The sequence below is a fragment of the Loxodonta africana genome, chromosome 18 (genome assembly GCF_030014295.1).
Source record: "Loxodonta africana isolate mLoxAfr1 chromosome 18, mLoxAfr1.hap2, whole genome shotgun sequence".
NCBI lineage: Eukaryota > Metazoa > Chordata > Mammalia > Proboscidea > Elephantidae > Loxodonta > Loxodonta africana.
Window position 1 is genome coordinate 65,646,013 of NC_087359.1, and position 18,264 is coordinate 65,664,276.

The 18,264-nt window shown below is 39.2% G+C and overlaps 1 protein-coding gene across 1 annotated transcript; it reads right to left on the bottom strand.

Moving 5' to 3' along the window:
- Nucleotides 1–3,901: 3,901 nt before the first annotated feature.
- On the bottom strand, nt 3,902–6,261 carry LOC135228046 (olfactory receptor-like protein DTMT). Its single transcript, XM_064270400.1, has one exon. It carries the CDS (start codon nt 5,016–5,018, stop codon nt 4,074–4,076), a length of 945 nt encoding a protein of 314 aa, XP_064126470.1. The 5' UTR covers nt 5,019–6,261; the 3' UTR covers nt 3,902–4,073.
- Nucleotides 6,262–18,264: the final 12,003 nt, after the last annotated feature.

Genomic DNA, 18,264 nt, shown 5'->3' on the forward strand with positions numbered 1-18,264 from the left:
GCCTGTTGGGGCCATGGACAGTGGGGGAAGGAAAGAGGTTGAAGGGCATCAAAAGCAAGGGTAACAAGGCTAGACTGAGGAAGGCAGTAGAGTGGGTTTGTACTCTGGTTCCCAGCAGTCGGGGTGGCTATGAGATGGGGTGGTTATAGCCACTCTTCACCAGAGGGGTAGATGTTGTAGGAGCTTGTTTCTGTGGTTACCGGGTGAAAGAGTCTGGGCTTCTCCTTGAGCCGCAGCCAGCAAACATGGTCTTACTTATTCCTGGGTATGTCCATGCCATACCTCTATCTGCTATTGAGAATTCCATGGAGGTGTCTTTCTGCGTGCAGGGTTTTTGGCTTTATTCCAACATGGAATGCGAATCATGCTGTTTGGTCAGGAACCGCCGCTCCATATCTCTATTCCTTCCCCATTTTCTGTCAGTTTCTTCTACTCAGTAACTTCCAATCTAATATTTATCCCTTCATTTAAGGTTCAGAGTTCTAGGATTGATGTCTGCATCTGTTTTACTTGGTTTTTCAGGTCTTTGATGAAGCGGGATGGCTTAGTGCATCTGACTAGTCTGCCATCTTGGCTCCACCTCTTATTGCTTCTTAAGCATATAGATTTACATTTATGTAAGGTGAATTCAAGATGACCGTATATACCAGTTTGCCCAGGACAGTCCTAGTTTGTTGCTGTTTTATGCCCCTTTCACTCTGAAAACATATTCTAGTTTGAGCTACAAAGAGATAACACTAGAGAGTTCCTTTGTCGTAATGGAACAATTCAGTATCTTGATTTTGGTGGTGGCTATACAAACCTATACATGTGATAAAATGTCATAAACTGTACACAAAGACATATAAGAAGGAATCGGTGCATGTAAAAACTGGTAGAACCCAAGTCTGTAGTCAACTTAATTGTAATGTGCCAATGCCAGTTTCCTGGTTTTGATAATACAGTTATATAAAATGTTATCATTGGGGGAAGATGGGTGATGGATTCAAAAGACCTCTCTGTTTTTGAAACTTTTGAAACTATTTTTGAAACTTCTTGTGAGTCTATAATTATTTCAAATAAAAATTTTTAATGTGTAAAATTGAACGGAACCATGTAAATTATAATATGTTTGAACAATAAATTAACAAATTATGTAGCCCCACCTTTTTAGACTTTGCAGTTGCTTTATGAAACTCCTCTGAGTTAATGTGGTCAATACACCTAAGTGTACATCAAAAGTTCATGCTCCTGACTCCCTGAGACTGTTTCCCTCACATGCTCTTTATACTTTGAAACGAAACTATCGCCTGACATCACCATTTAGCAAAATAACAGACTGGCACACAAAATAAAGGATATTACCCATGACTATGTTGCTCCAGTAAAACGATCTGTTAAGGGTTGAATTGTGGCCCCCCCCAAAAAATGTGTGTCAACTTGGCTAGTCCATGATTCCCAGTATTGTGTGATTGTCCACTATTTTGTCATCTGATGTGATTTTCTGATGTGTTGTAAATCCTACTTGTTGTTAATGAGGTGGGATTAGCAACAGTTATGTTAACTCAACCTGCAAGGTGAGATTGTGTCTTAAGTCAATCTCTTCTGAGATACAAAAGAGAGAAGTGAGCACAGAGACAGGGGGACCTCATACCACCAAGAAACAAGAGCCGGGAGAATAGCACATCTTTTGGACACAGGGTCTCTGACTGGGGAAGGCTGATGACAAGGACTTTCCTCTGGAGACAACAGAGATAAAAAACCTTTCCCTGGAGCTGACACCATGAATTCAGACTTATAGCCTCCTAGACTATGAGAGACTAAATTTCTCTTTGTTGAAGCTGTCTACTTGTGGTATTTCTGTTATAGCAGCATTAGATAATTAAGACACCATCTATATGAGAACAAAAGGTCAACAATTACTCTAAAGCAAAAATGAGAAGATAAGGGGGCAGAGAAACTAGAGCACTGGAAATGGAGCAACCAGAACACAATTAAAGAGAACGCTGACACATGGTATAAATGTCACTAATGTCACTGAATAATTTATATAGAAATTGGCAAATGGGAACCGAATTTGCTGAGTAAACTTTCACCAAAAGCATAATAAAATCCTATTTCAAAAAAAAATCATGCTTCTATTCTGTAGCATAGATTTGAGTATAATAATTTATGAACAAATAATTTCTCAGCCCCTCTCCCTTGCAACTACAATGAGTTATGTGATTGCATTCTGGAGAATGAAATGAAGGTCAAAGTGATGTATATCACTTCCAGGCCTCGTCCATTAAAAACATGCCATGTGATCCTCTACCTTCTGTGTTCCTCGGGGTGAATGCCAGTACCTGGGGCAACCTTAATAACCATATGTTGAAGAACTCAGAGCCTCCGTTAGCCTCACAGCATGAAACATAGTGCCCCTCACGCCAATGCCAACTGGATTTTACATGACCAAGAAAAACCTTTGTTGTTTTACATGTCAGAGTTTATTCATTATACTAAATAGTACACCTTAAGTAACACATACAGAATATTAAAATAAACCAGAAAACAATGTTAAATTAAAAAAAAGAAACACTGCATGAACAATAATCCCTTCCTGGAAATGCACAGAGAAAGCAAGTTCTTTGGGTAACTAAGTGGAAGGTAACATCATGAATCAAGACATGAAATATGGAAAAAGAGCTGGCTTGGGAGGAAATACAAATTGTTCAGTTTTGTGCATGTTAAGATTGAAGACCTTATAGATCATCAAGTAGAGATGTCCGCTGGAAAGATGAGAATAAAAATTAGAATCTGGAGAAAGGCCTTCCTTGGCTGCAGATGGAGATTTGGAGGTCAAAAAAATACACAAGGGTATTGAAATGATGGATTTGGAGACATCAAATAAGGAAAGCAATAAAGATGCAACTGGAGCAAGGCTGGAAACCTAGACCCCAGTACGTGGAGCCAAGAATTACCCTTCTTATTATTTCCAGATGAGGGAAAATGAGAACAGACTCCTGAATCGGATGGTCTGGGATCTTAAGTAGGCTCAATACTAACCCATTCTGGGACCTTGACAAGTCAGTCATCAAATTCTGTATTTTTTCAAACTTAAAAATAGTGATAATATTTCCTTTTGTGCAACCTTCATAGGGGTAGAAGAGGTTATAGATGTCAACTTTTGTCGATAAATTATAAAATATCAACAAAGAGAGAGGCATCCTTAAAGATTGTGGTTGTTTACCAGCCTCTGGATCGCTATCAGTCAGAATCGACTCAACAGTAACCGGTTTTTTTTGGTGGGGGAGGGGGGCTTTGGCTTCCTTCCTCATACCTGAGGGAGTAGTTTTTAGGACCCCTACTTATTAGTTAGAAACACTGGTGGCATAGTGGTTAAGTGCTATGGCTGCTAACCAAAAGTTCGGCAGTTAGAATCCACCAGGTGCTCCTTGGAAACTCTATGGGGCAGTTCTACTCTGTCCTATAGGGTAGCTATGAGTTGGAATCAACTCGATGGCAACGGGTTTTTGGTTAGGTATTAGTTAGCTCCCAGGTAAAGACAAAATAAACCATTCTAATAAAGGAGTTGGAAAGTTCCTTTCATGTTCATATCATGGCAGAAAGATGATGTAGACATAAAAATAAACCAGGGGTAAAAAGTTTAAGAGACAGAATGATGCAAACACTTGTACAGAAAAAGATATTAACAGAATTTAGAAGATGGGTGCTGAGAGGCTGAGATGTTTGGGTTTTAGTCAGTATTGACTTGGAGGACAGAATATTATTTCGAGTAGTTTTGGTTAAAAAAAAACATATAATAAATTAGTGATGTAACAGCTGGAGGCAATTAGATCATTTAAAACTATGCTCCTTCAGGATCATCTGGGAGTGACAAAAAAGGAAGACTTTGCCAGGAGGTCACTGAGAACCACTTCTTAGTTCAACAAGATAGCTCCACTTTATCTCTCTTCTATTATTAGATATTTCTGCAGTATTTCATTTTAATAGAACTTTCTATGATGAACAAAAAAAGAAGTCTGAAATAATATTGAAATATCAGCATCTCTACTGGATAAAAAAAAAAAAATATGAAATCCCAAGTGCTACCATCATAGATAGAAGGGAAATGTCTTTTTATGAAAGGCTCTTCCCAGGGCTCCCTTTATGTCTCTGTTCCTCAGGCTGTAGATGAAGGGGTTCAGCATGGGGGTCACCACATTGTACATCATAGCCATGACAGTTTCCTTAATAGTAGAATCATTAGCTGATGGGCATAAGTAGAGACCAATAACAGTCCCATAGAACAGTGACACCACGGAGAGGTGGGAGCCACACGAGGAAAAAGCCTTACGGATGCCCCTGGCAGAAGGGGCCTTAAGGATGGAGGAGATAATTCTTGCATAGGACATAATGATGAGTAAGAATGGGACAACAAGAATGACTCCTCCTGTGATAAATATCACCAACTCATTAACTTGAGTGTCAGAGCAGGCCAGCTTCAGTAGAGCAGACATATCACAGAAAAAATGGGGGATCAAGTTGTCTGCACAAAAACACAACCTGGCCATAAGCAGGGTGTGCAGCATGGCATGGAACGTGGTCAGCACCCAGGACAGTGCCACCAGGGAGAGACAGAGCTGGGGGCTCATGATGGTGGTGTAGTGCAAGGGGAAGCAGATGGCCACATAGCGGTCATAGGCCATGGCCACAAGGAGGAAGCTCTCCAGGTCACCAAAAAACAGGAAGAAGTATGTCTGGGCCAGGCAGCCTGTGTAGGAGATGGAAGGGACTTGGCACTGCATGTTCTGCAGCAATTTGGGCATTGTGACTGAGGAGAAGCAGAGATCACAGAAGGACAAGTTGCTGAGAAAGAAGTACATGGTTGTGTGGAGGTGGGAGTCCAGTCGAATGAGGACTATGATGACGAGGTTGCCCAGGACGGTGGTAACATATATGGCCAGGAACAGGCCATAGAACAGGATTCGCTGCTCTGGATCAATGGGCAGGCCCAGGAGGATGAACTCAAAGATGGTGGTTTGATTCTTTCCTGACATTCTCTGTTGCTAACATCACTAGGAAGAAACAATAGTGTTCATTAAAAACCTGACCAGAGGAATAAACGTATTTCTGTGATATGTGGTCTGTTAGATGCTCTGTAATGATACTTTATTTTTCCCTCATCATAACAATGTCAATTTCTATAATCAGAATCTCAATAATCAAAAATGACTTTTTTTCACTTTTCTATAATATATAACATTATGCCCTCCTTTCAAAACACTCATACCTCTTAGTTTGTGACATAACCAATGGTCTGTTTTTTCTGCTACTTGCCTGGCCCTTCATTCATTCTCAGTGAGTGTAATTGGCTTCTGCTCTGTGCCATACCTGTTGATGCCAAGTCAATTCTGACTCATAGCAACCCTATAGGACAAAGTAGAACTGCCCCATAGGGTTTCCAAGAAGCAGCAAGTGGATTTGAACTGCCGACCTTCTGGTTGGTAGCCGAACTCTACTCTGCTCTGTCAGTACCTTACATATGATGTCCCCAGTGTTATTTCCTAAACAAGGTTCTCTTATACATATACCCCATTAAAATCTCATCTGCTTCTATGGCATACATTTCCATGTAATCTCGGAACTGTATACTCAGTTGCTTATTTTCCCTTGGTTATATCACAGGCATCTTAAACCTAACAGATCCCAAACTAAATTCATGATCCAAACCTTCACGCCTCCCAACCTGCACTGCCTCAAGTGTCTCGTGTCTCAGTAAAAGGTATCCAAGTGATCAAGTCAGAAATTTGAGAGTGTTCTTCCATTAATTTCTTTCTCTCATCATCAACAACCAATCTGTCAAGCCTGCAGGTTCTGCCACATAATTCTCTTTCTAATTCATCCGTTCTTCATCCCAACCACTACTCCCCTAGCCCAGGCTGACGTCATATCCTATCTGGACAATTCTTGCAGGAACATCCCCCAGCTCCCAGGCTTACTCTCCTTCAATCCCGTCATTCACCCTCCGGCATTCTAAAATGAGAATCTGGTCATCTGTCTCTCCTGCTTAAGCTCCTTAGTACCTTCTCATTGCTTTTAAGATTAAGGCAAAGTTCCTTTCAAGGCACAAAATGTGCTTCAGGACCTGACCCTTGCCTACTTTCACAGCCTCATCTGGCCACAAAGTGACACTTGCACTCCACTCTTCAGCAATGTGGGAATTCAGAGTCATCATTTCTTGCCTTCAGCCTTTCTTATTTGCTGTTCCTCCTGCCTCGCACCTTCTTCCCTTTGCTCCCCCTTCACTTACCTTTGCCCTACTTAGTCTTCAAGTATAACATTACATGTCGCTTATTCAACTAAACATTCTCTGTCTCCCAGACTAAGTCAGGACACACCGCTGTGCTTCCACAGCATTCTGTACTTGTCCCAAGAGTACTCTATACACTTGGAATTACTTTAGCTTTTTCTCTACCACAGTGTAAACTCCATGCAGGAAAGGCCATGTCTGCTTTCTTGACTGCTGTAGCATCAGCACCTGACATAACACCTGGCATGTAGCCAGTGTTTCATATGCATTCACTGGCTGTCATTCAGTTATGACATAAATTACTCCAAATTTAAAGGCATCAGACATTCTCATTAAGTCAGAATAACTACTTCTACTAAATTCTTCCAGAACAAGTACTTATTAGCTTTAACCATTTAGCACTAAATTTTGACACTGTATTGCAGACTTCATGGATGTAATTTAATACCCATGAAAAATATCAGAGAACCTCAGAAAAACTGCTATTCACTAATGCAAATAACTCGGTCTAAACACCCTTATGTTTGAATCTACATGATGTTATTTTTATTATTGTGATTAGTAGTCTGATGGGGAATTTTAGACATTATGGGAGAAGCAGAAAGAACAAAGATAATTTCTACTCTGAAACCCTCACTTGAGTTCTTTCCCAGATAACCAGACCTCAATGTGCCTAAAAACTGACAAAGAAAGCAAGAAAGAGCATTAAGGGATACAGGAAACTCCTCACTGAAAAGACAATGGTGAGTCCAACTGCTGGGCTTTTCACCCTGCTGATACTATTTAATCCAGTGGCGTTAACAGTTTTCATATTGGCTATTATGTGCTGACATTATACTGGGAAGAAAACACTTGTTTTCTCAGAATTTTGCTTCCCTGGTAAATGAGTGGCCTCCATCTCTGGTGTCAAGAATATGATTAAGGATCACAGACAAGGGAGATATCACTTCCAGGTGCTGCCAGTGAGGAGGTATATGAGCTTCTCATTTCCTACACATATTAAATCAGTTAGTTCTCAACCTGGGCTGCACATAAGAATCATTCAGGGTAGTGCTTCTAAAAATTTAATGTTCATGCAAATACCCTGGTGACTCTGTTAAGATATTGATTCTGAGCCTATACGTCATACGTTTTTAATAAGCACTCAGGTGATGCCAATGCTGCTGGTCCATGGACCACACCTTGACATACAATGCTTTAAAAAAAAAAAAAATACAGATAGGTGACCCCTTCCGATAAATGTATTCAGAATCTCTGAGAAGGAAGCCAGGGCAAAGTTTCTGAAGCTCCCTGAGTAATGTGAAAATACAGAAAAGGCTTCAGATCTCTTGTATTAAATGCCTACCTAACAGAGCTATCATTATGCTGAAATGATATAATTTTGGGAGAACACATTGCATAGTAAGTAATATTTATGAATGTTATCATTAACGAAGAGGTTGTAACTGGTGAACATTAATAAAAAAAATCTCTAGAATGTGAGGAGGTCTTGGGAGGCAGAAAGGTGGTAGAGAGAAGGGCTATACTACCCAAAAAACTATCCTGCAGTATATAACCCTTTGCCATTGAGTCGATTCCGACCCATGGCAAACCAATAGCATACAACCTGGGACATCGAGATTCTCAGATTGGAAGGACACTAAGGGATCAGCTCATTCACCCTCCTGCCCAACTCACCCAGTGTGTCTGAGGGTGACTGCAGGACCCTGGCCCAAGATTCTGCTCTCCTTTATTCACTATAGGTGTGTGGAGTCTGTGTCTGTCTACACCATCTGTTCTTGCATCTCCTGTTTTAAATTTCCCTGGACCCTAGGGGCCCTGGATCCCAGAGCAGTATAGATCCTGGAGGAACTCATTAAAGACAAAGTAATTACAGGATGTCTCTAGGACAATTTGTCTAAGAATCCTGGAACAATGACTGATGGCACCCACTGATCACAACTGACTATACTTTCAGGAAAAGTAGGTATGGAGAAAAACTCATGTATGGAAACTAGATCATTGCCTGTTTAGGGAATGGACAGTAGTCCTGGGGTGAAGGAAAATGGTTGAAGAAACCATAAACGTAAGCAGAGACCAGACTATGAATGTCCTGATATCTTAGCAATGCTGGAGTTTAAACTTTTTCGTGTGGGCAAAAAAAGTCATCATTGGTCTTTAAGTAGAGTACCACTGTGAAAAGATAAATGTTTTGAAAAGATTCCCAGGGTAGGCGAATCTCTCACTACTACCCAACTGCCCTTGTAGCACTAAAGAGATTGCAAAACAAAACTTGTTTACGTTATGACAGCTGAAATAAGGAAGTATCATCTTGTTCGGCCTCAGGTGACTTGAATTTTTCGTCACTCTGTGCATGTCTGCAAATAGTCCTGAAAGCACAGTTAGTGTTGATTTTGGAGTTACAAACGAATTTTAACAAGTAGCTGAATTCACAAATAGGCAATCGGTGAATAATGAAGATCAACTGTACTTTGCTAATGAAATAGAAAAATTCTTTCGGTAACACAACTTATCCAAAACCGGTATGAGACTATTAGAAATGTTTAGTGGCTTTACATCTATTAAAGAAATTAAATCTATAATTAAAAGCCTTTCGTGTCTATGTTCATGAGGGATATTAATCTGTAACGTCTTTGTACAAGGGCAATGCTCACCTCGTAAAATGAGTTGAGAACGATTTTCTCCTCTTCTGTGGGGCCCTGGTGTGCAGGGGTTCAGTGTTTGCCTGCTAACCAAAAGGTCAGCCGTTCAAATCCACCAGCTGCTCCTTGGAAACCCTATGGGACAGTTCTACTCTGTCCTATAGGGTCAAAATGAGTCAGAATTGAATTGACAGAAACTGGTTATATTCTTGAAGATTTTGTAGAGAATTACCATAATTTCTCCCATAAGTGTTTGATATAATTAGCTAGTAAAGCCTGGAATTTTCTTTGTCACAAGTGTTTTCACTACAAAATTCAATTTCTTTAATAGATAGGACTCTTCAGGATATCTGTTTCTTTGTGAGTGAGCTTTGGCAGGTTGTGTCTTTCTACAAATTTATCCACTTCTCTAAGGTATAAAATTAATGGGCATAGAATTTTCTATAATATTCCATTATTATCATTTTAATATCTGCAGTAATTTGTAGTGGTATCCTTTCTTTCTTTCCTGATATTTTTATTTTGTATAATTTCTTTTCTTCTCCCCCCCCCTTGATTATTCTGACTAAAGGATTATCTATTTGATATAGTATTTCAAATAACCAGCTTTTGATTTCAATGATTTTCTGCTCTCAATTTCATTTATTTTTGTTCTTACCTTTGTTATTTCCTTCCTTCTGCTTGATTCGGGTTTAATTTAATTTACACTTCTTTCTCTATGTCCTTAAGTTGTAAGCTTAGATCATTGATTTGAGATCTTTATCCTTTTGTAATATAAGTGTTTAATGCCATATATTTCCCTTTAAGTACTGCTTAGCTGCATAGCACTAATTTTAATATGCCATCTTTCCACTTCCATGTAATTCAAAATGTTTTCTAATTTCTCTAGTGATTTCCAATTTGACCCATGAGTTATTTAGAAGTTTCTTGTTTACTTTCCAAATATTTGGGTTGTGCCTTCATCATGCCAAATACAAAAACTATTTCTATATGTGATAAATTTGCACAATCAAAAAGGACAATAAAATTTCTAGAAGATACCCATGTGTGTCAGAGTAGAACTGTGCTGCATAGAGTTTTAAATGACTGATTTTTAGAAGTAGATCACTAGGCCTTTCTTGCAAGTCACCTCTGGGTGGACTCGAAACTCCAGTTTTTTGGTTAACAGCCAGCCACATTAACTATTTGCACCATCTAGGTTGGACTGGGTTTAGAACTCCTCTAGAAGACAACATAGAACAATATTGTCAGAACCTTGGGGTAAGGAAAGATTTAACCAAAAAAATAATAAAAACCACTAACTGTAAAGAGAAGGATTGGTAAAAAAAAAAAAAAAAAAAAAGACTACTTTAAAATTTAAAACTTCTGTCATAAAAGACACCATTAAGAGTGAAAAGGCAAGTCACAAAGTGCAAGAAGATATTCTCAAAATGTAACATAAAGAGTAACCCAAAATAAAGATCTAGGGTATTCAAAATAGTTCAAGAACTCCTGTAAATCCCTAAGAAAAAGATCAACAATTTAACAGAAAATGAACAAGAGGAATGAGCAGACATTTTACTAAGAAGGATATATATAAATGGCCAGTAAACATATGAAAAGATACTCAAACTCATTAATCTTTAGGGAAGTTCAGAGAAATGAGATACCACTAAACACCCACCAGAATGGCTAAAATCAAAACACTGTCACTATTAAGTGTCGGTAAAGATGGGAAGAAACGAGAACTCTCATACACTGCCTGCGGGTATGTATTTTCCTGAGTTTTAAAAATCTCTTTGGTAATATCTACTATATTAGAATATAGGCATTCCCTGTGAACCAATAAATTTACTCCTGGGCATATATTCAATAGAAAAATATGCACATATACAACAAAAAACATACACACAAAAAATTAAAAGCTCATCATCACATTATAGCCATTCAAAAATTAAAAGGAATAAATTACCAATACTTACAACTACATGGATGAATTTCGAAAACATTATGCGAAGCAGAAGAGCACAAAAGACACAAAAGATTAGATGCCATAAATTCCTATGTATATGAAATTCAGAAAGAGGCCATTTAATCTGTAGGGATAAAATCAAATCAGTGGCTGCCTGGGGCAAATGATGAAGTTTTGTTTTCTTTCCTTTTCTTTTAGTTCAGTTTAGCTAGATATTCCCAGAGACCACAGTCCCCATAGCCCTCAGCTCAGTAATTAAGTCCCTCAGGGAGTTTAGATGTGTCTATGGAGCTTCCATGGCCTTGCCTTGTACAAGTAGTGCTGGGTTCCCCAGTGTTGTGTACTGTCTTACCCTTCACCAATGTTACCATTTATCTATTGTCTGTTTAGTGTTTTTCCATCCCCACCCCTCCCCTCCCTCGTAACTATCAAAGATTGTTTCTTTTTGTGTGTAAACCTTTTCATAAGTTTATATAGTAGTGGTCTCATACGATATTTGTCCTTTTGTGATTGACTTATTTCACTCAGCATAATGCCCTCCAGATTCACCCATGTTGTGAGATGCTTCACAGATTCATCGTTGTTCTTTATCGTTGTGTAATACTCTTTTGTGTGTATGTCTCAAAGTTTGTTTATCCATTCATCTGTCCACAGGCATCTAAGTTGTTTCCGTCTTTTTGCTATTGTAAACAATGCTGCAGTGAACACGGGTGTACATATATCGATTCATGTGACCGCTCTTATTCCTCTAGGATATATTCCTAGGAGTGGGATTGCTGGGTAATACGGTATGTCTATTTCTAGCTTCTAAGGAAGCACCGTATCATTTTCCAAAATGGTTGTACCATTTTACATTCCCAGCATCAGTGCATAAGAGTTCCAGTTTCCTTGCAGCCTCTCCAACATTTGTTATTTCCTGTTTTTTTAATTTGTGCCAGTAATGCCAGGGTGAGATGGTATCTCATTGTGGTTTTGATTTCCATTTCTCTGATGGCTAGTGACCTCAAGCATTTTCCTCATGTCTGTTAGCCGCTTGAATCTCTTCTCTGGTGAAGTGTCTGTTCGTTTCTTTTGTCCACTTTTTAATTGGATTATTTGTCTTTTTGTTATAGAGGTGTTGGACTTTCCTGTGCATTTTAGAGATTAGACCTTTGTAGGTTTGCCATAGTTAAAATTTTTTTCCCAGTCTGTAGGCTCTCTTTTTACTCTTTCGGTGAAGTCTTTTGATGACTATAAGTGTTTTATTTTTAGAAGATCCCAGTTATCTAGCTTACCTTCTGGAGTTTGTGTATTGTTAGTTATGCTTTGTATTGTGTTAATGCTGTGCATCAGGGCCTGTAGAGTTGATCCTATTTTTTCATCTATGATCTTTATAGTTTTTTCTTTATATTTAAATCTTTGATCCATTTTGAATTAGTTTTTGTATATGGTATGAGGTATGGGTCCTGTTTCATTTTTTGCAGATGGACATCCTGTTTTGCCAGCACCATTTGTTAAAAAGATTGTCTTTTCCCCATTTGATGGACTTTGGGCCCTTATTGAAGATCAGGTGACTGTAGGTGGCTGGATTTCCATCTGGGCTCACAACTCTTTTCCATCGCTCACAACTCTTTGCCATCGGTCAATGTATCTGTCTTTGTACCAGTACCAGGCTGTTTTGACTACCGTAGTTGTATAGTAGGTTCTAAGGTCAGGTAGTGCAAATCCTCCTACTTTATTCTTCTTCTTCAATAGTGCTTTACTTATCTGGGGCCTTTTCCCTTTCCATATACAGTTAAAGATTAGTTTTTCATCTCTTCAAATAATGTTGTTGGTATTTGGATTAGGATTGCATTGTATTTGTAGATTGCTTTGGGGCAAATTGTCATTTTCACAATGTAGAGTCGACCTATCCATCAGCATGATATGTTTTCCATTTATGTAGATCTCTTTTGGTTTCTTGCAGTAGTGTTTTGTAGTTTTCTTTGTATAGGTCTTTTACACCACTGGTTAGATTTGTTTGCAAGTATTTTATTTTTTTTAATGGTATTGTTTTCCTGGTTTCTTTTTCATCATTCTCTTTATTAGTGTGTAGGAATCCAACTGATTTTTGTATGTTTATATTGTATCCTGCTTCTCTGCTGAATCTTTCTATTAGTTTCAGTCGTTTTCTCATGGAGTCCTTTGGGTTTTCTATGTATAGTAACATATCATCTGCAAGTAGGAACAGTTTTCTTTCTTTCTTTCTTTCTTTTTCTTGCCTTACTGTTCTAGCTAGGACTCCCACCACAATGTTAAATAGGAGCCGTGTTAAACGGCATCCTTATCCTGTTCTTGTTCTTAAGGGGAATGTTTTCAGCCTCTCTCTATTAAGAATGAAGTTGGCTGTTGGTTTTGTATAGATGCCCTTTTTTATGTTGAGGAATTACCCTTCTGTGCCTATTTTATTGAGAGTTTTCATCAGGAATGGGTGTTGGACTTTCTCAAATGCCTTTTCTGTGTTCATTGAAACAATCATTTGATTATTTTCTTTTATGTATGTGGTGGATTATGTTGATTGATTTTCTAATGTTGAACTATCCTTGTATACCTGATATGAATCCTACTTGGTCGTGGTGTATTATTTTTTTGATATGATGCTGAATTCTACTGGCTAGAATTTTGTTGAGAACTTTTGCGTCTATATTCATGAGAGATATTGGTCTCTTTGGTGTGTGTGAGTGGTGTCTTTGTCTGATTTTTGTATCCGGGTTATGTTGGCTTCATAGAATGAATTCGGAAGTATTCCTTCCCTATGTTCTGAAATAGTTTGAGTAGTAATGGTGTAAGCACTTCTCTGAATGTTTGGTAGAATTCTCCAGGGAAGCCATCTGGGCCAGGGCTTTTTTGTTGTTGTTGTTGTTGTTGGAAGTTTTTTATTACCTTTTCAATCTCTTGTTATGGATCTCTTCAGATTTTCAACATCATTTTGTGTTATTTTGGTTAGGTAATGTGTCTCTAGAAATCTATCCATTTCCTCTAGGTTTTCAAATTTGTTGGAGTATAGTTTTTCGTAATAATCTGTTATGATTCTTTTTATTTCAGTTGGGTCTATTGTAATATGCCCCATTTCATTTTTAATTTGGGTTATTTGCATCCTCTACTGTTTTTTTTTTTTTGTCCATTTGGCCAGAAGTTTGTTGATCCTTTCAAAGAACCAACTTTTGGTTTTGTTAACTCTGTTATTTTTCTATTCTCTGTTTCATTTATTTCTGCTTTGATCTTTATCATTTAAAGGATGAAGTATTGATTGCAAATGGTCACAAAAAAACTGTAGGATGATGGAAACATTCTACACTTGGATTGTGCTTATGGTTACATGGGTGTTTACATTTGTCAAAACTCATTGTACTGTACACTTAAAAGGGGTTCATTTTATTGCATGTAAATTGTATTTAAATAAAGATTATTTTAAAAAATATGTAGGAAGAGTTAGAGCAAGATGGCAACATAAGCAGCTGCATGCTCCCTTTTCCCCACAAAAAAAGTCAGCCAAAACCAAGCAGAAATTGATGCAGTCAACTATGGAAACCATTCAAAGGTTTACAGCATCCAAGCAAATGCCAAATGAAGAAAAGGTAACAAAGAATAGTTTCACTTAACTAGTAAAGAATGTCTGCCTTGGGCATTGTGAACTTCTAAGATCTATCTACTATGTATAGGACCAAACTGACAACAGCAACTGGAAAGATTAGATAGGAAACTGAGGGGGCAGTGAGTTTACATTAACGGAGGATAATCAACACAGAAAAGGAGGGCGAGAATGGTTGCACAACTGGAAGTATGTAATCAATACCATGGAATCGTACATATAGAAATTGTTGAATTGGTGTATGTTCTGCTGTGTATATTCTCAACAACAACAACAAAATATTTTTTTAAAAAAGATACCATTATGTAATTACAAAAAAGGTTACATATAAACAGTAGGAAAGTATTGATTCTACACTTGTCTGCAGGTGGACACTTTGAGGAGAGCACTGTACTGCCTCATTGTAATGGTTGCTATTCCCACTCCAAGGATAGGTGTTACATCACTACCACAACCATCCCAGTCACAGGAATAAAGTAGAGAATGAGTCACACACACATTTGTTATGTCAGCTTTAACAGACTTTAGCCTCAATATAGACAAGGGAACAGTTTGTACAATGCCACAACTTCTCATAGGCTGAGCATTTTCCCTTTCCTTCCTCTCTTATGTCTTAACAAGCCCTCCCAACTCTAACCCCACTTACGCTAGGAACCTACGGCCATCTCTCACTAAAATGTATTTAACAGTTTATTTATCCTGCATATACATAGGCTTTTTATACCCTTTGGGAAGAAGTGTGTGAAAGAGAAGGAGAATGCTTGGAGAGCAAAAGATTGGGCCCATGTCTTGAAGCAACCAGCCGGGCTGTAATAGACTGGAGTTATAGACTGGTGTGGTTGAGGTTCTAAAACCAGCATGCTAGGAAAAAACTTCAGATATTCAAAATATCTTGAAAAGACCTTAGCAAATTGTCCCATTATAGAATGACATATTGTTTATCAGGAAGTCAAACAGCCAGTTTTTCTTTCTTGCTTGAAACAGCTAATACTTTTTTCTTTGAGCCCCAGATGAAATTTATGCCTTGTATTTAGAGGTCTGTGGTATAAAGAAAAAAATATGTATCTAAACACTAATCTCTTGCACAGCATGTGAAATACTCATAGTTCATTTCCATTCTCTCTTTCTCTTTCCTTCTCCCTGTCTCTGTCACTCTCTTACTGTTTTTTGATCAGAGAAGATGTTTTGTATTATCTCGATCTTTTGGATTTTTTGAGGGTTGCTTTGTAGCCTAAGATGTGGTCTATTCTGGAGAATGTTCCATGTGCATTGGAAAAGAATGTTTATTTAGCTGCTGTTGGGTGGAGTGTTCTACATATGTCTATAAGGTCGATTGTGGTCTTAAGATCTCCTGTATCTTTGCTGAGTTTCTTTCTAGATATCCTGTCCTTTACTGAGAGTGGTGTGTTGAAGTCTCCTACTATTATTGTGGAACTGTCGATTTCTTTTCAATGCTGTTAGAGTTTGTTTTATGTGTTTAGGAGCACTGTCATTCGGTGCAGAGATATTTATTACGGTTATGTCCTCATGATGGTCCATTCCTTTAATCATTATATAATGTCCTTCCTTGTCTTTTACGGTGGATTTTGCTTTAAAGTCTATTTTATCTGAGATTAGTATTGCTACTCCTGCCCTTTTTTGGCTAATGTTAGCTTGATATATGTTTTTCCAATCTTTGATTTTTAATATAGTTATGCTGCTCTGAAGGCATTGGCAAAAAACAAGGCTCCAGGAATTGATAGAATATCAATTCAGATGTTTCAACAAACGGATGCAGCGCTGGAGGTGCTCACTCGTCTATGCCAAGAAATATGGAAGACAGCTTCCTGGCCAACTGACTGGAAGAGATCCATATTTATGCCTATTCCCAAGAAAGGTGATCCAACTGAATGTGGAAATTATACAACGATATCATTAATATCACACACAAGCAAAATTTTGCTGAAGATCATTCAAAAATGGCTGCAGCAATATATCGACAGGGAACTGCCAGAAATTCAGGCCAGTTTCAGAAGAAGACGTGGAACTAGGGATATCATTGCTGATGTCAGATGGATCCTGGCTGAAAGCAGAGAATACCAGAACGACCTTAACATGTACTTTATTGACTATGCAAAGCCATTCGACTGTGTGGATCATAACAAATTATGGATAACACTGCAAAGAACGGGAATTCCAGAACACTTTATTGTGCTCATGAGGAACCTTTACATAGGTCAAGAGGCAGTCGTTCGGACAGAACAAGGGGATAGTGATTGGTTTAAAGTCAGGAAAGGTGTGCATCAGTGTTGTATTCTTTCACTATACCTATTCAATCTGTATGCTGAGCAAATAATCTGAGAAGCTGGACTATATGAAGAAGAACGGGCATCAAGATTGGAGGAAGACTCATTAACAACCTGCATTATGCAGATGACACAACTTTGCTTGCTGAAAGTGAAGAGGACTTGAAGCACTCACTAATGAAGATCGAAGACCACAACCTTTAGTACAGATTGCACCTCAACATAAAGAAAACAAAAATCCTCACAACTGGACCAATGAGCAACATCATGATAAACAGAGAAAAGATGGAAGTTGTCAAGGATTTCATTTTACTTGGATCCACAATCAACAGCCATGGAAGCAGCAGTCAAGAAATCAAAAGAGAGCCGGAGCCAAGATGCTTCTCTCCAGCCCTCTTTACAACAAAGACCAAAAAAAACAAGTGAAAGGAGTATATTTGTGACAAGCTGGGAGCCCTGAGCATCAAAGGCAAGCTTAGACAATGAACTGAGGGGCAGGGGGAGGAAAAGGCCATTCAGAAGTGGAGAGGAGTTACCGGACCTGAATCCCGGGGAGCCCTCAGGCACCATTCCCAGAGCAGCGGCGTTGGCAGTGGTGGGCTAGTCCTAGCATTTGGCCGCAGTTTCCTCAGGGAGAAGTAGCCAGCCACACAGCCAACTCACACCTCCTGAACCTAAGGAGAAGGGCGCTCTCGGCAAAAGCTAAGTACTTGTGTATATTTTACCGCGACCCCACCCCCCACCCCCAAGCCAGCTTCAGCGGCTGAATCCCTAGGCCTTAGATAGACCCTAGTGAGCACCTAGAGCCATCCTCCAGGCCTTGGGGAAGGAAAAAATTTGCAACTGGGGGGAAAAGATAATTCGCTAGCTCCATTAACTGGGGGAGCTCAGGACAGAACCGGCTCCTGTCCAGGCATAAACCGTTCCTGGACCTTGAGCACCTTTCCCTTCTGCATGGACCTGTGTGGGCCTATTTGGGGAGAATAGGCCCTTGCTGGCAAACTCCAACCTTTTCAGCTGTGCGGGTGGAGAGGTGGGTGTGTGACATTTGACATTGCTTTGCCCGTTAAACAAGGTCCTCACCTAGCCACAACAGGGACCTAAGGACTGGTAGCTCCACTCAGGTCACCCAGCCACCCGTGACAGGGGTCCAAATATAACTGGTACCTCCCAGTCCTTACAACCAAAAACTCTGGGTGCCCATGGTCCCTATGCAGAACCCACTCACCAGCACGCTCTACGGAACAGAGACATGTTTTCCTCAGAGACACTTGGGGCTTGGTTCTCAGCCCCCAGCTTTGTTCAGAGCGTGCCCACCTGCTGCAATCAGATAGCGGTATATATGCCAATCACCTCGGCCCCTCTAAGACCATAGGACAGAGCCTGTACCACACACTTGATATCAGCTGCCTGGAAACCTGAGCTGAATTCATACAAGAAAACTGAATGGACTCCTAGACTGATATACCTGATAACAGATCTAGCCAGCTGGGGACAGCACACCA